This window comes from Ricinus communis, chromosome 5 (genome assembly GCF_019578655.1).
Source record: "Ricinus communis isolate WT05 ecotype wild-type chromosome 5, ASM1957865v1, whole genome shotgun sequence".
Taxonomy (NCBI): Eukaryota; Viridiplantae; Streptophyta; class Magnoliopsida; order Malpighiales; family Euphorbiaceae; genus Ricinus; species Ricinus communis.
In genome coordinates, this window is record NC_063260.1 from 19801653 (window position 1) to 19818267 (window position 16615).

Consider the following 16615-nt stretch of genomic DNA (forward strand, 5'->3'; position numbering starts at 1 on the left):
AAATTTGATCTTAAAGCTGGATTTTGGCAATTGGGTATCCATCCCTCAGAAAGGTACAAAACAACCTTTTGTATCCCAAATGCCCAATATCAATGGATAGTCATGCCTTTTGGACTCAAAACAGCCCTTCCCAGTTCCAAAAGACAATGATAGAAATCTTTGAACCTATCATCTATTCCTTCCTAATCTACAATGATGATATTCTCCTATTCTCAGAAATGGCTGAAGATCATCATCAACTTCTGAAACAATTCCTTGCTATCATCCAGAAGTACGGAATAATGCTTTCAGAAAAGAAGAGTATGATTGGCGAGCAAGAAATAGAATTTCTTGGAATGCATTTTAAGAACAACCAATATACATATGGTCCACACTTGACAAAAGAGCTTGATAGTTTTCCAGATGAGAATCTCTCTGTAAAGTAAATCCAGTAATTTCTTGGAATACTCAACTATGTCAGAGAAGCCATACCACATCTATCCAGTCACATATGTCATCTTTCCAAAATGCTCAAAAAGAAATCCCCCCCTCCTTCTTGGGGAACAGAACATACAACAGCTGTCAAGAAATTAAAAGAATTGGCCCAGAACCCTCCACCACTTACCAGCCCGTCTACAAGACATCTTATCCTACAGACAGACGCATCAGATCACGCATGGGGGGCAATTCTTCTTGAAAATCTTAATGACAAAGAAAAACTATGTGAGCATGCATCAGGACAATTTTCTCCAGCAGAAAAGCATTACCATTCAACATATAAAGAAATTCTGGCAGTCAAATATGGAATAAAAAGGTTTGAATTCTTCTTGATCAGTCAACACTTCTTGGTAAGAATAGATGACTCTTCATTTCCAAAAATTCTTGAATCCAATCAGAAAATCTTACCAGAACCACAATTATTGAGGTTAAAGTCATGGTTTAGCAGGAATGATTTTGAAGTCCAGCATATAAAAGGAACAAAAAACTTCATCCCAGATTTCTTATCCAAACTATCAAAGCCACAATCAAAACCCCAACCTATTGTCCTCCTCATCTCAACAACCAAACTTCCGATAATCTTCATGGCCTTTACGTCCTCAAAAAAGCCTCTACAACCTCCCTCTCCACTAGACCTTCCTACAAGTCTCATAACGAAACAGGTTAACAGTTTTGCCAAAAATATGATGTTCCATTATCTGGCGATCATCCAACAGACTTTCTCACTACCTATCCAACCCAATTTCTTTTATCCAGATTACCCTTGGTGCTTAATCTACCACTGTTCTCCTACCCATCCATAAATTGAAAGTGAACTATAGTTTCTATCATGCTATAGAAGTGCCAGTCATGGACCTCCTATACTTCTTCAATATTGATACAAATGCGGGAACATATCCATGGAAATACCTCACTTGGTTCAAAACCTCATATGGAAAAAGGATCTCTTCAAAATTATTCATGAAAATAAACTATTCACAGACAATAACTTCAAGGCTCCAGGATATCATGCCATCTATATTCTTCACAGGCCTTACTTTAAGCTCTCAGAAGATACACATGCCACCCAAAACATCTGTCAATACTGGAGAACAATTGAAAAGCCCTTACATCTTGCTCCACCACCAATAACAAGGGAATTAAAGCTTACTCTGCAATTAAGAAATGATCTAGGAAGGACCAATGTCTCTACACCACTTGTTTGCACTTAAAATAGACCTGATAATCAATGGACTGAACACTCCATCACTGAACAGTCCACTTTACCTTTGCTGCCATCACCTCTGGATGATCCAAGTCTGACCACAGAACAGCAAGATGCCATTATGCAATATTCCCAACCACTAGACGATGACAGTGGTCCATGGTATCCAACCTTTTTTTATGGCAATCCAAGCAAATAAAGACAGCACGACATCCAATCTCTCTCCTCTATATTTCATGAAATAATTGAAAGAGTGTAAGAAGATAAGATTTCTATCTTATCTATTTTTAAGTAAAGTGTGTAATCTTATCTTTCCTGTCCTTATGTGTGCATGTGTAAAAAGATAAGATTTCTGATCTTATCTTTACTGTCTTATTGTAATCGTGTATCTTATGTGTAAAAAGGTGAGATTCCATCTTATCCTTACTATCTGATGTAAGACTCCTCTATATAAAGAGAAGTCCTGAGTAGTGTATGACAAGTTGTCTTCTTTCATCAATCAACAAATAAATAAGTTTCCTTTATGGCTTTCTAAAACTCTCTGTCTCTTTCTCTGGATCCTTTGGCTATGAGTCTTTAGTTTGCACGATCTGTTCTTCTATAATTCAAAAAGACTAGCTCGGCTACAAGAATCCAATAGAGCATATATACTATTCATGGCTGAGCTGCCTTTAGATGGTCTTAGCTTGAGGATTTATCCTGCCTTGAGCTTACAGTATGAGAATTATTAGAATGAACAACTCTCGGCCTTCTCTTGGTATCAGAGCCTTTAGTGAAAGAGAAGAGAAATTAAACCAATATGGCTGCAAGTTCTGAATTCACTACTCAAACTGCTACTCTTCAACTTTTCCCATCTTGTAGAAAAACCCTAGCCCATAAAATAGACAATCTTATAGAAATATCCCACATTCCTGAAACTATCCAAATTGATAAAACTCTTGTCCTAATAATCAACCCGTACAACATCTTTAAGAGACAAACCTTGGTGAGAAGAACCTTTAACCAATTACTACAAAAACCTCCTCTCACAGTCAAGGAATACATCCAGTCTTCTGCATTATCCCAATGTTCTTTAACAGCTATTATCCAAGAACAATATATTACTCTAGTAATTCCTGAGTCTTTTATCCAACAATGGAAGAGACAAGGATATACTCATCTCCACCTCGGAGCCATCAGATTGGTGTTATCCTACCATGGCAGAATGGGTTTACCTATCATTGCTCGGTTGTCACTCTTAGACACCAGATATCTTAGATATGAGCATGCTGTTATTGGAACAATTGTCACAACCCTCAATACAGGAAATATAGTACTCATTTTCTTCCCTAATTTCAATATGTCACTCAATGACCCGTATCTCTCTACGACATTGAAAGTACAGATCCAGATCACTAGAGCTGACTAGGTGGTTGATTCTCTTGCAGTGACAATGCATCACTAATTAGTTTATCGGCTGTAGGATCATGCAATAAACCTACAACTACGAGGTCTTCAATCTTCATCATGGCTGATGCAGGACAAGTTCCTACAATTGTGCAGGCACCACGACAACTGGAAAAATGAGATCTAGAAAAGCTTATCCCTCTTGAATGGGCAACAAACTATGAAAAACTTTACCAGTCTCAAGATAAGCAGATCCAAGCCACAAATCCCCTCTTCATCAAAGAAAAAGATGGCACTGTAAAGACCATCTTCAAGAAAACTGAAGAATCTTCATCTTTCTCTTTGTCCATCTTTTAAGCATCAATGATACAATCGGTCCTATCTCCAAAACTTGAAAAGGGCCTTCTGGTACATGGCTTTTCGCCTTCCGGACGCTATGTCTATCCAGCCAAAATCAATGGCCACTTTATTTGGGATATAGATCCTTCAAAATGTGACCCAGGATGCAACTGTGTAGAAGAACTAGGAGAACCATATTTCCAGAAACCTAAACCTGAAAAGCCTATACTGATTCCAAAGGTATTTAACAGTTCTCCATGTTCACACACGAAACCCAAACGTGATGATCAGGACCCGAATGGTGCATCAAGAGTAAGGACTCCTTTACCTATCTATAAAGAGGCACTAGAGATCCTATAAAAGGAGAGACCACCCTCCAAAAAAGTCTATTCTCCATCCTGTCGCGCGAAAATACAAACTCCTGTGTCCACAGTCCTACCTGTCCAAAGTTGTTTTATGCTTCAGGACCATGATTTTCCTCCTTTAGAAAAGTCAGAAAATATGATATCTGAAGTCACCCCTTCAAAAGTGGCTCCTTCTGGGCAGATTGAAAAGCTCACTCAAGCAAAAAAAGTGCTAAACTGGAAAACTTCCAATGCTCTAGCCCAGAAAATATACCTAAAAAAGATCGATGGCAAGTTAGACCAGGCCTTACATTTTTCGTAGAAGTTAAATCAGAAGTTGGATACCTTCTCTCAAGAAGTACTCCAGTTGTATTCCTCCTTAACCTCCAAATACCAAGCCCTGAATAAAGAACTTCGAATACCTCAACCAATTACACCAGCCTTCACCCAAAAGGAAAAGAAAATTACGAGACTTAAAAAGTAGATTGATCAAATTGAATATGACCTTAGAAAAGATCAGTATTCTATGGTCCCTTCATTCACATCTGCAGCCTCCACATCTTCTGCAATAGCCCCCTCATATTACTCTGCATTTTCTTTCCTTCCACAGTCAGAGCAAGAAGAAACTCTTTACCCACCTTTTGGTACTTTTTCACACCTCTATCCAAAAAACTCCACACCCCAACAAAAGAAGACTTTGCATCCTCGAGTCTTGAAAGGCAATAAATTGCCAGACCAATCTTTAATCAGCCCCTATGACTCTGATTTTTATTCTTCTTCTAATACCTCTGAAATGACTGATATAACAGAAATACTCATGAATACCTCTACTACTGAACCCTCTCCAGAAGTAGTAAAGCCTGAAGATGGCACAGTCATAGTTTGTTCCTACTGGAACCCCACACCCAAGGTCAAAATCCACAGCTGGAATAGGACCTTGGTTCACTTTTGATGATCTGCCTCCATCAAAATGGAGAGATAAGCTTTTTGAATTTTTAGCATGGATTGATCTTCAAATGACCTTTGAAGGTGCCACACTCAAAAAGGTTCTTGCTGAATTTATGACAAGATTCACAGGCAGTTTAAAGTATTAGTTTCAGTCGCAGCCTGAATACACTAAGCTCCAATTTGTGACTTTGCCAACTCCATCAGCTACGGTGACAGTCCTTCATAGTCAGTTCCTTGGAAGCTTTGATCTCATTATACGACAACAAAAACAAGAATATTTTGATCGAAAATGTTGTTCGTTAAAAATCAAGGATCTTGAAAGATATTATTCTGCGATGTCCAAATTGTATTATGTCATTGGTGGACATGATGGTGATGATACGTTAAAATATACTTTCATCACCTCATTACTAGATGAAATTCAACCAAAAGTCAATAATATGATCGCCGCAACAAAGAAGCCGGTTACCTCAATTACTCTTGAAGAAATCTGGCAATTTACTCTCTCCTCTTTCCTCTATCAAGAGATTATATGATCAATAAGAATTATTCAGGAGATTGTCTCAACGAGATTTGATTGTTCAAAAGGCCTGCAACAAAAGCCACCTCAAGATTAAATGTAATCTAAACCAAAAAGTAATTTTAAGGTTTGGGTTAGGCGGCTGATGGTGGCTCCGCGACTGCCAGCCTCCCTAGAAATTGTATTTTTAGTTGGTTTTCATTTATGTATGTTGTTTTCTAGTTTCTTAGCTTGTTTTTGTTGGTTTAGTGCCATGTGTCGGGTCTTTTGCCCTAAGTTTTTGCTAGTCTTTTTGCAAGATGCTCTATTGTTAGGTGCGGCGGCGTCCGCTTCTCCTGTCCGTCGTGTTCCTATGGGAGTCCGTCTATGGATGGATATGGGCACGGGTAAGGGTGAGTTGCTGGTTCTCCACCATCAATGAGTATTACGAGGTGGTTTGGCTTTCGATGATGTGTTGGGTCTCCTCCGCCATTGCTAACGTTGGTTAGTGGGTGTGCTTTAATGTTTCCATCCTGATTTTTAATTTGTTGGGACCTAAGGCTAGATGGTACCTTAGAGCTTTGATGCAAGGAAGGATCATGGGTGTTTGGCGTTAGTGCTAGTGGAGATCATGAAGGGCACAAGTATTGAGGTTAGGATTTTGCTAAGGCACTTGTCCTATAAATATTTTAATTATATATTTTTTAAAAAATTATGACATGACACGTGTTTTAATATAATATGACATATTATTTTATTTTAATAAATATTATATTGAGAAATTCGTAATTGTTATAGGATTTTATGATTTTAACTCACTTTCGAGGTTGACAATTTCAATTTTAATTTTTTAGGTGACAGTTAGGTTCTCTGCTATCTTGCATTTGACAGCCCAACTTCCTTCTCCATTGGGCCTAGTATAATTAATTTATACTTTTATATTTTGAATTATTTAAAATTCTAGATTCTCCGCAGTAGTATACCTAATATATTATGTTTGATCTTGTATTTAATAAATTGTGAAATGTTGTTAATGTCTAGTTAGAGACTTGTGAATGGCATGTTGGATTGATTTAATAGTACGTTTATATATGTATATCTGAATTGTCGATTAATCAGGCTTATTACGAGGTTTGATAGCTTTAAATCCATCTATTTTTTAGTGTCGACAGGGCTATAAATCATTTCGTAACAGATTAGGGGTTTCCAAACCATGCTTCTATTGCATGTTTTTGTACAAGGTAAGCAGTTGATCCTCTTTATCATTTAAGAAAAAAGAAAAATAATATGAAAAATCGTTGTCAATATCCTCATTTTTCACTCTTTAATTATGGCCATCTACCATGTGGTCGGCAACAAAGAAAACGTCGTCACCAAAACCCACTAACTAATTTCAACCAAACGCCACTACAAATAAAATAAATGTGTTATAGAACTGTTTTGGAGGATTTTATTTGAACATGCCTAACAAAATAATGTCAATATAAATAATATAAGAAAAGATGTTTTAGTTTATGTCATTTTTTTAATACTTAAATGAACTGTTGGATTTAGGCTAAAAGGTCAGGAAAAGTATTAAAAAAAAAAAGATGAATGGAAGAGAAAGGCCCCGCCTAACAAGCTTATAAGAGCTCAAGGCTCAGAATAATACAACAGAAAAAGGGTTTGAGAGTCCAGGCCGAAGACTGAGAAAACCCACAGCCCATAAAGAAACAGCGTCAAAGCCTACAATAACAGGAAAGTAACAAATTGGTCCCTGATAGAGAAATTCAATGTCAGTAAAGTTCTACATCTTCTCCAAAAACACCGACACCTAGAGAGAGAAACCGGTCCTTTTCTGGCATCAAAACTCTAAGTACCACCAAATCTGAAGCCACGGAAAAATAAAAATCAGGATGGAACCAATGAGGCACTACCGCCATGATTGTCACTTTAAGTGATTATCAATAACACTTCTCTTTTCCTTAGATCAAGAATTCTTTTTTTTTTTTTGAGTTATATTTAAAAGAATTACACTTTTGGCTTATCTTAGTTTTAGAATGGTGAATTTAAAATTGTAATAATATATTCTATTAACTTTCTTGTATAGCATTCTTTTAATGATTCAAAGTAATGACACTAATAAATTATACTAATGTTGATTTAATATACGTGTTAATTTATTAGTTATTCTAAAGTATTTACCATGCATTAAATAAAAGATTAACATGATTAAAGTAGTTTATTATATTAGATTTAAATAATTAAACAAAAAAATATGATAGAAATATTAATAAACTTTGCTAGACTTGAGCATGGGTACCGATGAGTTTTGCCTGATCTAAGAAATGGCGGACTCGTACTTAACGCAAAATATTTGGTCCCTTCCATTTCAAAGGAAATGAGGCTTGAAATGGTAATACATATATTTTTAAATAATTAAATTGGACGAATTTGTAATCAGCCCTAATTAGCATCATTGACTTCTACATGTTCGATAGATGGACCTTTAAATGATGGATGATCAAATGTTGATCTGTCATATATATCAATGTCATGAATTAGATTTAATTAATATTTTAATTTAATTATTTTCTTTTTTTATTTAATCAAAACATTGTTAATTATTTCGTGTAATTAATAAATTAAAACTAAAATATGTAAGTGATACAACTCGACTAAAATAAATCACCCTAAGACGAGTTATGGCTCGCCACTGTATAAATAAGATCTCTTATTTCGTATCAGGAACTACCTGTCTGGTTAAATAAACCTTGCTCAGTCACAACCCATGTTCGTCACTTCTCCCTCGAATGTAGGAATCCCCTACCCTATTGCACATACACCACTACAAGCTAATTTTTAGAAAGTAAACTCCCTCTTACCATGATTATAAAAGCCCCCAAAGGTCAATTATTCAAAAAAATGCCATTTTATCCTTATAAAACACTTATATTCAAGTCTCATTCAAAAACTAATTTAAACTTTAAAGTGGTTCTCCAGGCACGGTACTTGGATTATTCTGACCTGTGTTCTACAAGCTATTAAGTTCGCCTATTTGTAAATCAGAATATTATCCATGTACATCATTTGGTGCGGTGAATGTGGAACACATTTCTTTTGTGATTTAGTCTGCTAGTTATTCCCATGGATTTTTTTCTACTCATGGAACTCAGACAACTTGAAGCCTACTACCAATAAAGCACTAGAGTATTTGTTTCTAGTAATTTTATTATTTTTATTTATTCAATAAAAGGCTAGTATATGTCAAGATTTCTTTAAAATTCTTCATATATATATTTTTTATGACATTCGTTTCTGATGTTATTAATAAGAAGATCTTTCATTCAAGATTCAATTATTTCAGATATGCTTCTAGTTATATAATCGCAATTTCAAAAGGGTTTCCACAAAAAGATTTTTAAGTCAATGAGAGACCCTCCAAAAAGAGTTTCAAAAAAGATTTCCAACAAAAAAAAAATTTCTAACAGACCTTCCAAAAAGATCTCCAAAAAAAGTCTCCAAGAGATCTCCCAAGAAGACTTCAAATGAGGATTTTGAGAAGAGGCTTAGAAAATCTCTAAAAGATTTTTTAAGAGAAGATCTCTCAAAAATCTCCAAAGGATCTTCCAAGAGAAGTTTTCAGAAAAATCTCCTAAAAATATTCCAAGAGAAGATCTCTCAAGAATCTCCAAAGATTTTCCAAGAGAAGATCTTCAAAAAAGAAATCTTTCATTCATTCAAAGTGATCTTCACAAAAGAAATCCTCAAAAAGTGATATTCAAGAAAATCCTTGAAAAAGATCTCCATCAAAAGAAATCTTCAAGAAAATCCTAAAAGATCTCCATGAAAAGAAAAAGTTTCAAAGATCCTTATAAGAAAATCTCCAAGAATTTCTTTTAAAGAAAGTTTCCAAAGATCTTTACAAGAAGATAAAAAAAAAAGTTTCAAAGAGATCTTGCAAAGATCTCTAAAGAAAATTTTCAAAAGATCGCCAAGAAAATCCTATAAAGGATCTATATCAAGTATCATTGAAGTTTTAACTCGAAACATATTTGTGCGATGCATACTCGCCTAAAAAGATCGCACAGAAGAGCTATGAAATTAGCCAAAGTACTATGAGATTGCCTATAAAGTTAATAGATCATCTAGAGAAGCTAGAAGATTGGAAGAAGAACTATAAAATTGCCTGAAGAGCTATGAGATTGAACAAAAAACTATGAGATTGCCTAAAGAGCTATGGATCTCCCATATATCACAACCCATGATTTCCATCAGTTATCATGATCAAGCACCATGTTCTCCACTTCTTGAAAAATAGGAGATCATGTCTCCAACAGATCTCTTCCATGAAGATCTCCCCAATATAGATTTCTTTCGTAAAGATCTCCCCGATATAGATTTCTTCTGTATAAATCTCTACAATATAGATCTTTTGTACAAATCTCTCCAGCATAGATCTTCTATACAAATTTTCCCAGTATAGATCTCTTGCGTAGATCTCCATTATCTATTACATTGTATAAATTTTCATAACTTCATTTCAGCTCTTCAAACAACGCAAGTCTAACAACGTCATTAGTGCGATGTATAACTCAGTTATAGCTGTGATAGATATTCATATTTCGAGCTTTTAACTCGGAACTTCTAGAGGGACATGTGATACAATTCAGCTAAAATAGATCACTCTAAAACAAGTTATGGTTCGCCACTTATAAATTATATCTCTCCATATCAGAAACTACCTATCTGGCCAAATAATACTTGCTTAGTCACAACCTACGTTCACTACTTTTCTCTCAAATGTAAGAATCCACTACTCTACTGCCCATGCGCCACTACAAACTATTTTTTAGAAGGTAAACTTCCAATTGCCCTGATTATAAAAATTCAAAGAAGTCACTTATCCTAAAAAATGTCATTTTATTCTTATAAACTTTGAAGTGGTTCTCCAGGCACACTGCTTGAGTTATTCTCAATTATGTTTTGTCTAATTGTAAATCGAAATATTTTTCATTTGTATCAGTAAGTAAATCAACTTTAATGGAATTAGAGGAATTTAAAATATATAAAGTGAACATAATTTATTAATATATATTTTATTATAATTTCAAGTTTCATTATTATAAAATAAGTGAGTGGAATTCTTTTGAATAAGATTTCTTCTTTTGTTATTAACAAAAAGTTATTATAATATTGAAGCGGCAATCAGTGTTTAACAATAAAAGAAATACTTTGAATATAGAGATCAATTGTTGGCGCCAGAGCTTCACAATAATCTGTAAAGCCTTCGTATAATTTGGAATGAGCAGACATTTGATCACCATTTAGAGTGGCGATCATGTTTGTCTAAATAATGAGACTTCGGCTACAAAGTCCAAAATATAGAAATGTTTAACTGATTTGATAAATTCTGCAAATCGAATTTCGACCCTTATTAAGTTTATGTTCAAAGGTTAAATAGTTGTGATTAATTTAAAACAGGAAAAAATAAATTTTTCTGAGTTTCAAGAACTGCTTTTGGAGAAAAATAGATGAAAAAAATTTAAAAAGTTAGTCTATCAAAAAAGATATTAAATATATTTTTTTAAGACAAATTTAGTTCGCTAATTAACCGGTCCCAGCCATTTTTTTCTGACAAAGCATGGCATTATATAGGAGATAACTTAAAATAGGAAAATCAGATGAAGAGAGACGAGAGCAGTAGGCTCTTCCTCTTCTTGTATTATTTACTCTATAAATGAGTATTTATGAACAAAAAATATAATATATATATACATGTTAGGGCCTTGCTTCGGGCTTCTACCAGCTTATGACTATGGCTGATTTCTGTTGCTATAAGTAATTACAAGGTGATACCAAAAATAATAATAATAATAATAAAGAAACTTATCATCAATTTGGAGAAGAAAGGGATGCAATGCAATGTGCCTTACTTCTTCAACATATCAGTAACATCCTTCCTATAACTGACCGGAACCGGGGAGGTAGAGAAACCATTTTGCTTATCTGGAACCAGAAGGCGATCCACTTTCTCACTTTTCCCTTCATTTTCCACAGACCCGCCAGGGGATGAAGATCCAAATATCTGTACTGTCAGGCTTCCAACTACAAGCATAAAAGAGAGATTGAACTTTATCAATGCGTATCATCGAAATCAAAATAAAAATTAATTGCAGCAACAGATGCCCAGTTTTAAGAACAAAAGTTTAGTTGTCCTAGACTACTTGTTCAAGGCTTTGAGATGCAATAACTAGCTAATAACACATCCGAGTAGTTATTTATGGCTTTGTATATCTTTGCAAGTCGAATGCAGCATCACAAGCAATCCATTGATTTTTTTTTTCCTATTACCCTGTAAGAATCCAGTTCATAATCTGATTTTTAGAAGCTAAGACTTGGAACACTTCATCTCTCTATCCAAAAAGATTGCTCACTGATACCATAATGATTAAATTCATAAAATTTTGTTGAGAACCAGTGCATAAGCTGATTCGCCCAACCAACATCATTCTCTTTTGCTTGGGATTGAGGATGGATTTGTTGTGCGTGCATCTACATGCATGTACCAGGTAGAAAAACATAGAAGAGAAAGCAGGGCATTCAGCAATTTATTGAAATGTGACCAAATCAAAATAATAGAAGGTGATTTCCCAAAGTAGACAATTATGCTGACCTTCTGATTCTAGTAAATTTTAAGAAGTTTATTAATCAACTTTGGCAATCACAGAATAGAAACTAGAAAGAAATAAGAACCAAATGATAGAATTTATTTTACCAAGTACAAGAGTAGCCCCAATCCAGCCAGCAGTACCCCACCTTTCTCCAAGGAGAAACCACGCAAAAGCAGCACCCCACACTGGTTCCAGCCCATAAATTATTGCAGTTTCTGTCGCAGATACATCACACATGGCAGTCATCTGTCCAACCAAGGAAAAAGGCTATCCTTCATTTAAGAGGAACTAATTGAACAGGACAGTCCCAAAACCTAAGCTTATACACTTTCCAGATTCTTAAACAATCTCAGACAGCCACGAGGCCAGAAGTAGTATGTGTATGTGTATATTTGTCCTAGTTGGAAGATATCAGACATTCCTGCCTATAACACCTTTACAAAATAAAAATCAATGGTAGAACATCCAAAAGCATTTTCAGTTTCAAACATTAGAATCATGGGTTAAAATTTGAGTAACAAAACATCTGCACTGCCATCATCAATCCTCCCTCAACTATTAGCATCACATGAATGATAGTTCAAATTAATCAAACGTGAGTAAATCATTGAGGACATTGTGGAGAGCATTTCTATGATGGATCATAATTCAGAAAGCCCATTCTTAGAAGTATAGTTACTGAAGAAGAGAATAAATGAAAGGAATTTCCAGAATCAAGATTAGAAGGACAAAGAGAAGCTACATTATATTTTAATTCAGCCAAATCTATAGTTACAAAAACAAATGATAACCACTGTAGATAAAATTAAATAAAGCACAACACATCTATTTAACATGTAATGAACTATGAACACAACATGCAACCACAACAGTGATTTAAATTCATAAGCCAAAACCCTCAAATTTGCATGAATTTGACTTTTCTTGTTCCCTTGTTTGAAGAAAGTCAAGTTGCAGAATAATCTAAAGTGAAATGCAGTTGCAAAAAGGAAGAAATACAAGAAAGTATCACCCATTGGAAGTTAAAGTTTTCTTCAAAATGTGGACAAACTATGAAGAGTACCTCTATCCACAGGCATAACCCTGTTGAGAATACTCCTGTATAAAGTGCTGGTATCCATGGAAAAGTAACTATCCAATGCCAAACCATTGTCCATGTCCAGGATGATGGATCACAAGCTTGAATGCCATCAAACCCGCCTTCAATAAAATACCATAATGTTGAGAAGCAAGCAACAACGCAGACCTATATGGAAACCTTAGCATTGTTCAAACCATGCATGAAGAAAACTAGTCTGAATACAAGGACATCGAAAATACACTGACCTCGTATCCAAGAAGAGGTAAGAAGTTCTTTTCATTTGTGCTTCTTGATATGTGTTCAGTTCTAAGCATATGGATACCAAAAAACACCGCACTTAAGAAGTTCAAGAGATCCCCGATCTGAAAGGTGCAAAAAGTATTATTTTACATGCTAAGAGTACTTTGTCATTAACTCTGATCGGCATCAGTACAGAAACACAATTGGGAAAACAACTAATAAAGCACAAAGACAGGGCTTACATTAGGAGGAGAACCACTGAATTCCAACATTGCAACTCCTATTATGGACATGAGAGCTCCAAACCAGGTACGGGCAGGAACTACTGCTCCTAACATACCATCAAGCAATGGAACCAAAATTACCTGACAAATTCACCCAAAATATGCCAAAACTTTGTACCTTCAGGTACTGTCACAGTAAAAGAAGCCTCCTTAATGAACCATAAGAATGATCAAGAAACTTACAGTGAACATAGATATGAAGGACGCACGACCAGCATCAGATGTCATCAGTCCAAGCGCCTGTGTTAGGTAGCCTAAACTAACCCAGAAACCCAACTCTATCCCTGCATTACGGGTTTTCACATCACCCCGAGCTTGAAATACAAATGGGATGAATGGAATAGCAGATACAGCAAATCGTACAACAGTAAATGTAGCTGGATCCATGATTGCTTCAACTTCTTTGACAACTGGAATGTTGCTAGCTACAGTATAAAGTAAAACAAGGTTAGCATTGTGATCAAAATATGATACTGAAAAAATTAACAAACACGTTGTAACAAAATATAGTCTAATACACAAATCGCAGCAGAATTATAAAGTTTAAATGAGGAGAATATCCAACTTGACAAGCTACAAATCCTAAAGGAACCAAATCTGTGTCTACTATGATTAACATTCACAAAACTTTCCAGCCCAATAAATTCGGCTGGGACAGGCATACTTTTGTAAGCATTGTAAATGCAAAGTTAAACGGAAACCTATTTTAAATTTCTAACTCGGATAATCTTTCACCTGATTCTATAAAAGGTAAAGCATAAACTCAACTCAATTGCAATCATCCAACCTAGTTGGAGTTGGTTAATTGAATCATTTTCTTACATACCACTGTCTACCTACATCTATTAAAATTCAGAATTCCTAAAACCTTTTTCACCACTCCTTCCGCATTAATCACTTGTTAGTTTATGATGCATATGCCCAAGCTAGCTTAATCACTCCTCTCTCAACTTATAGTCGGTGGGCGCCACTCCTATCTTCCTACAATGCAAGCATGTTTTGTTTAGCCTATTTTCATGTTTCTGGGAATGCATTATCCTCATCTAACATAATTGATTGATAAGTACAATTTTCTCATTACCTAACAATCGCTGCCATGAAATATAGCAAGCAAAATTATCATCCTACAAAAGTGCTCTATAACTGAGCTAGAATTTTACAATTGTATAAGACCCTTGTAGCAACCTTTTGTCTTTCATATGTCCCGAACCATTCCTTTATACACTAACACCGAGATATCAAAGATGTTCCATCCATTTTGTGGAACTGCTACATCATCCAAGCTAACCCCACTTTGCTCATTCCTCTTTCTTTTGTTAAAATTTGATGCATACTCTTTTCTAGTCCAGTGTACCCCATAGCTCTAAACCCCATATGACTATATCTGATTTTCTCCAAAAAGTCCATTCATTAGAAATGATGAACCACATTCAATTAGTTTTGCTACAGCACATTTAATTAGTTGAGAAAACATGCACCTTACTAAACAACTTATGGCTCTCTAGGTTTCTCATGACACATTACTTAGCAATTGTGCGGTTTCATGGGTATTATTTTTCATTCTGTTAAAAAGACTTCCATTTAGGAGATATTTTACACCCACTAAATAAAAATTCCAACTACATCATTCTATGTTGTGCAAGACTCCTGTTCTCGTTTGATGTAGATCAGTAATCTTGTTTTGCATATAAAGATTTTTTTTTTTTAACTAGTGCATTGCGTACGACCATTTATATAAATCTATATAAGAAAAAGATAGAAACGCTGTGACTGACATACCATAGACAACAGTGATGACATTAAGCAAAATAATGCTTCTAACTTTGGTGGAGGCAAACACAATCCTTTTCCACAAAGATTTCCTTCCAAACAAGGCCTTTAAACTTGGAATTCGTCTCTTTTGAGATCCAAAGACGATATCGTTTTTTGCATCAATGCCAATTCTGCTGCTCCGTTTCTCGGAAGGCGAAATATGTAAATTTGTTGACTTTCTTGCATTTGAACCTGAACTAGAATCATCCAATGAATCATAACAAGCAAGAGTGGTGAGACGGTGTCGTCTTAATGAAGAAAAACGAAATGTGAAGAAGACAGGAGGAGAATTTGTAGTTGGAGACGGAGAAGAATAAGAGATTTTGTTTAATGGCCATTTACATGGTAATAGAGAAGCCATTATCAAGAGCTTAGAGCTTTAGCTCTCTCTCTCTCTCTCTCTCTCTCTCTCTCCCCCCCCCCCCCCCCCCCCCCTTTTAAATACAAAAATTCTCCATTTCAAAGAAGGATTCAATTCTTTTTTGTTCTTTTTTCTTTTCTTTCTGTTGCAGTTCTTTGCTGACTCTATTTGGAGAGAAAAAGAAAAACAGAAGCAAAAGGTTGCAAATTAGCAATTGTGCGGTTGAAACGAAGTCGTTTTGAGATGTGGTGAAAGTGAGACTGAATGGACACGTGTTTTTGATTGGGTTGCGCTTGGTGAGGTCTGGCAGATATTGAAAGCAAAAGCGGACAAAAATGATGCTCTTGGCAGCGTCGAAGACAACATGTGACCAATATGTGGTTGGCGTCCCATGATGTTTTTTGTATCCCTTAGCCCACTTCATTTGACTGATTTTTCTTTCTCTCTTGATGACCCATAATATCTAAAAGAATACAACCTTATTTTGTAAATAATGGTACTAACCATTTGGATATAGCTTGTTTTGATTATGCAGAAATGGGCCATTTTCTTTGTCCAGCCCAATTTCCACGTATACAATCGTCTTCACTTTCTAGGCCCTAATATTTCATATGAGCAATCATAACTCATATATTTGTCCCTTTCCTTTTCAATATTACAATATTCAAAACTTTCAAGTATGCAGGAGGATTAAAACTTTTGAATTAGTCATTTATCGTCATAAAAAAAACCTATTCCACATATCTAATTAGTTAAACTAATTTAAAATATATATATACATTAAAATACTATTGAATCAAAATTTATAATGATTCTAAGTCCTAATCATATCTTGCAATAATTTAATTAATTATCTAAATAAAAAAAATATTAGACTTTTTTTTGGAAATTAATATTTTTAATTTTATTTAACGTATAATATTTTTTATATATCTATTATGGATCTGCACTCAATAAATCATTTTATATCTTATTAACTAAAGAGAT

General features: G+C 35.0%; 1 protein-coding gene across 2 annotated transcripts; it reads right to left on the minus strand.

Moving 5' to 3' along the window:
* Nucleotides 1–10848: 10848 nt before the first annotated feature.
* On the minus strand, nt 10849–15670 carry LOC8258205. 2 transcript variants are annotated; one of them, XM_002525988.4, is made up of 7 exons: nt 15235–15670; nt 13639–13880; nt 13414–13536; nt 13177–13293; nt 12914–13096; nt 11955–12096; nt 10849–11284 (listed from the first exon to the last, which is right to left on the minus strand). In XM_002525988.4, exons 1-7 carry the CDS (start codon nt 15626–15628, stop codon nt 11109–11111), a joined length of 1377 nt encoding a protein of 458 aa, XP_002526034.2. In that variant the 5' UTR covers nt 15629–15670; the 3' UTR covers nt 10849–11108. The 2 variants fall into 2 exon arrangements, with proteins under 2 accessions (XP_002526034.2, XP_048231006.1); XM_048375049.1 differs by having other exon boundaries at nt 11033–11284; nt 11996–12096.
* Between the last annotated feature and the right edge of the window lie 945 nt (nt 15671–16615).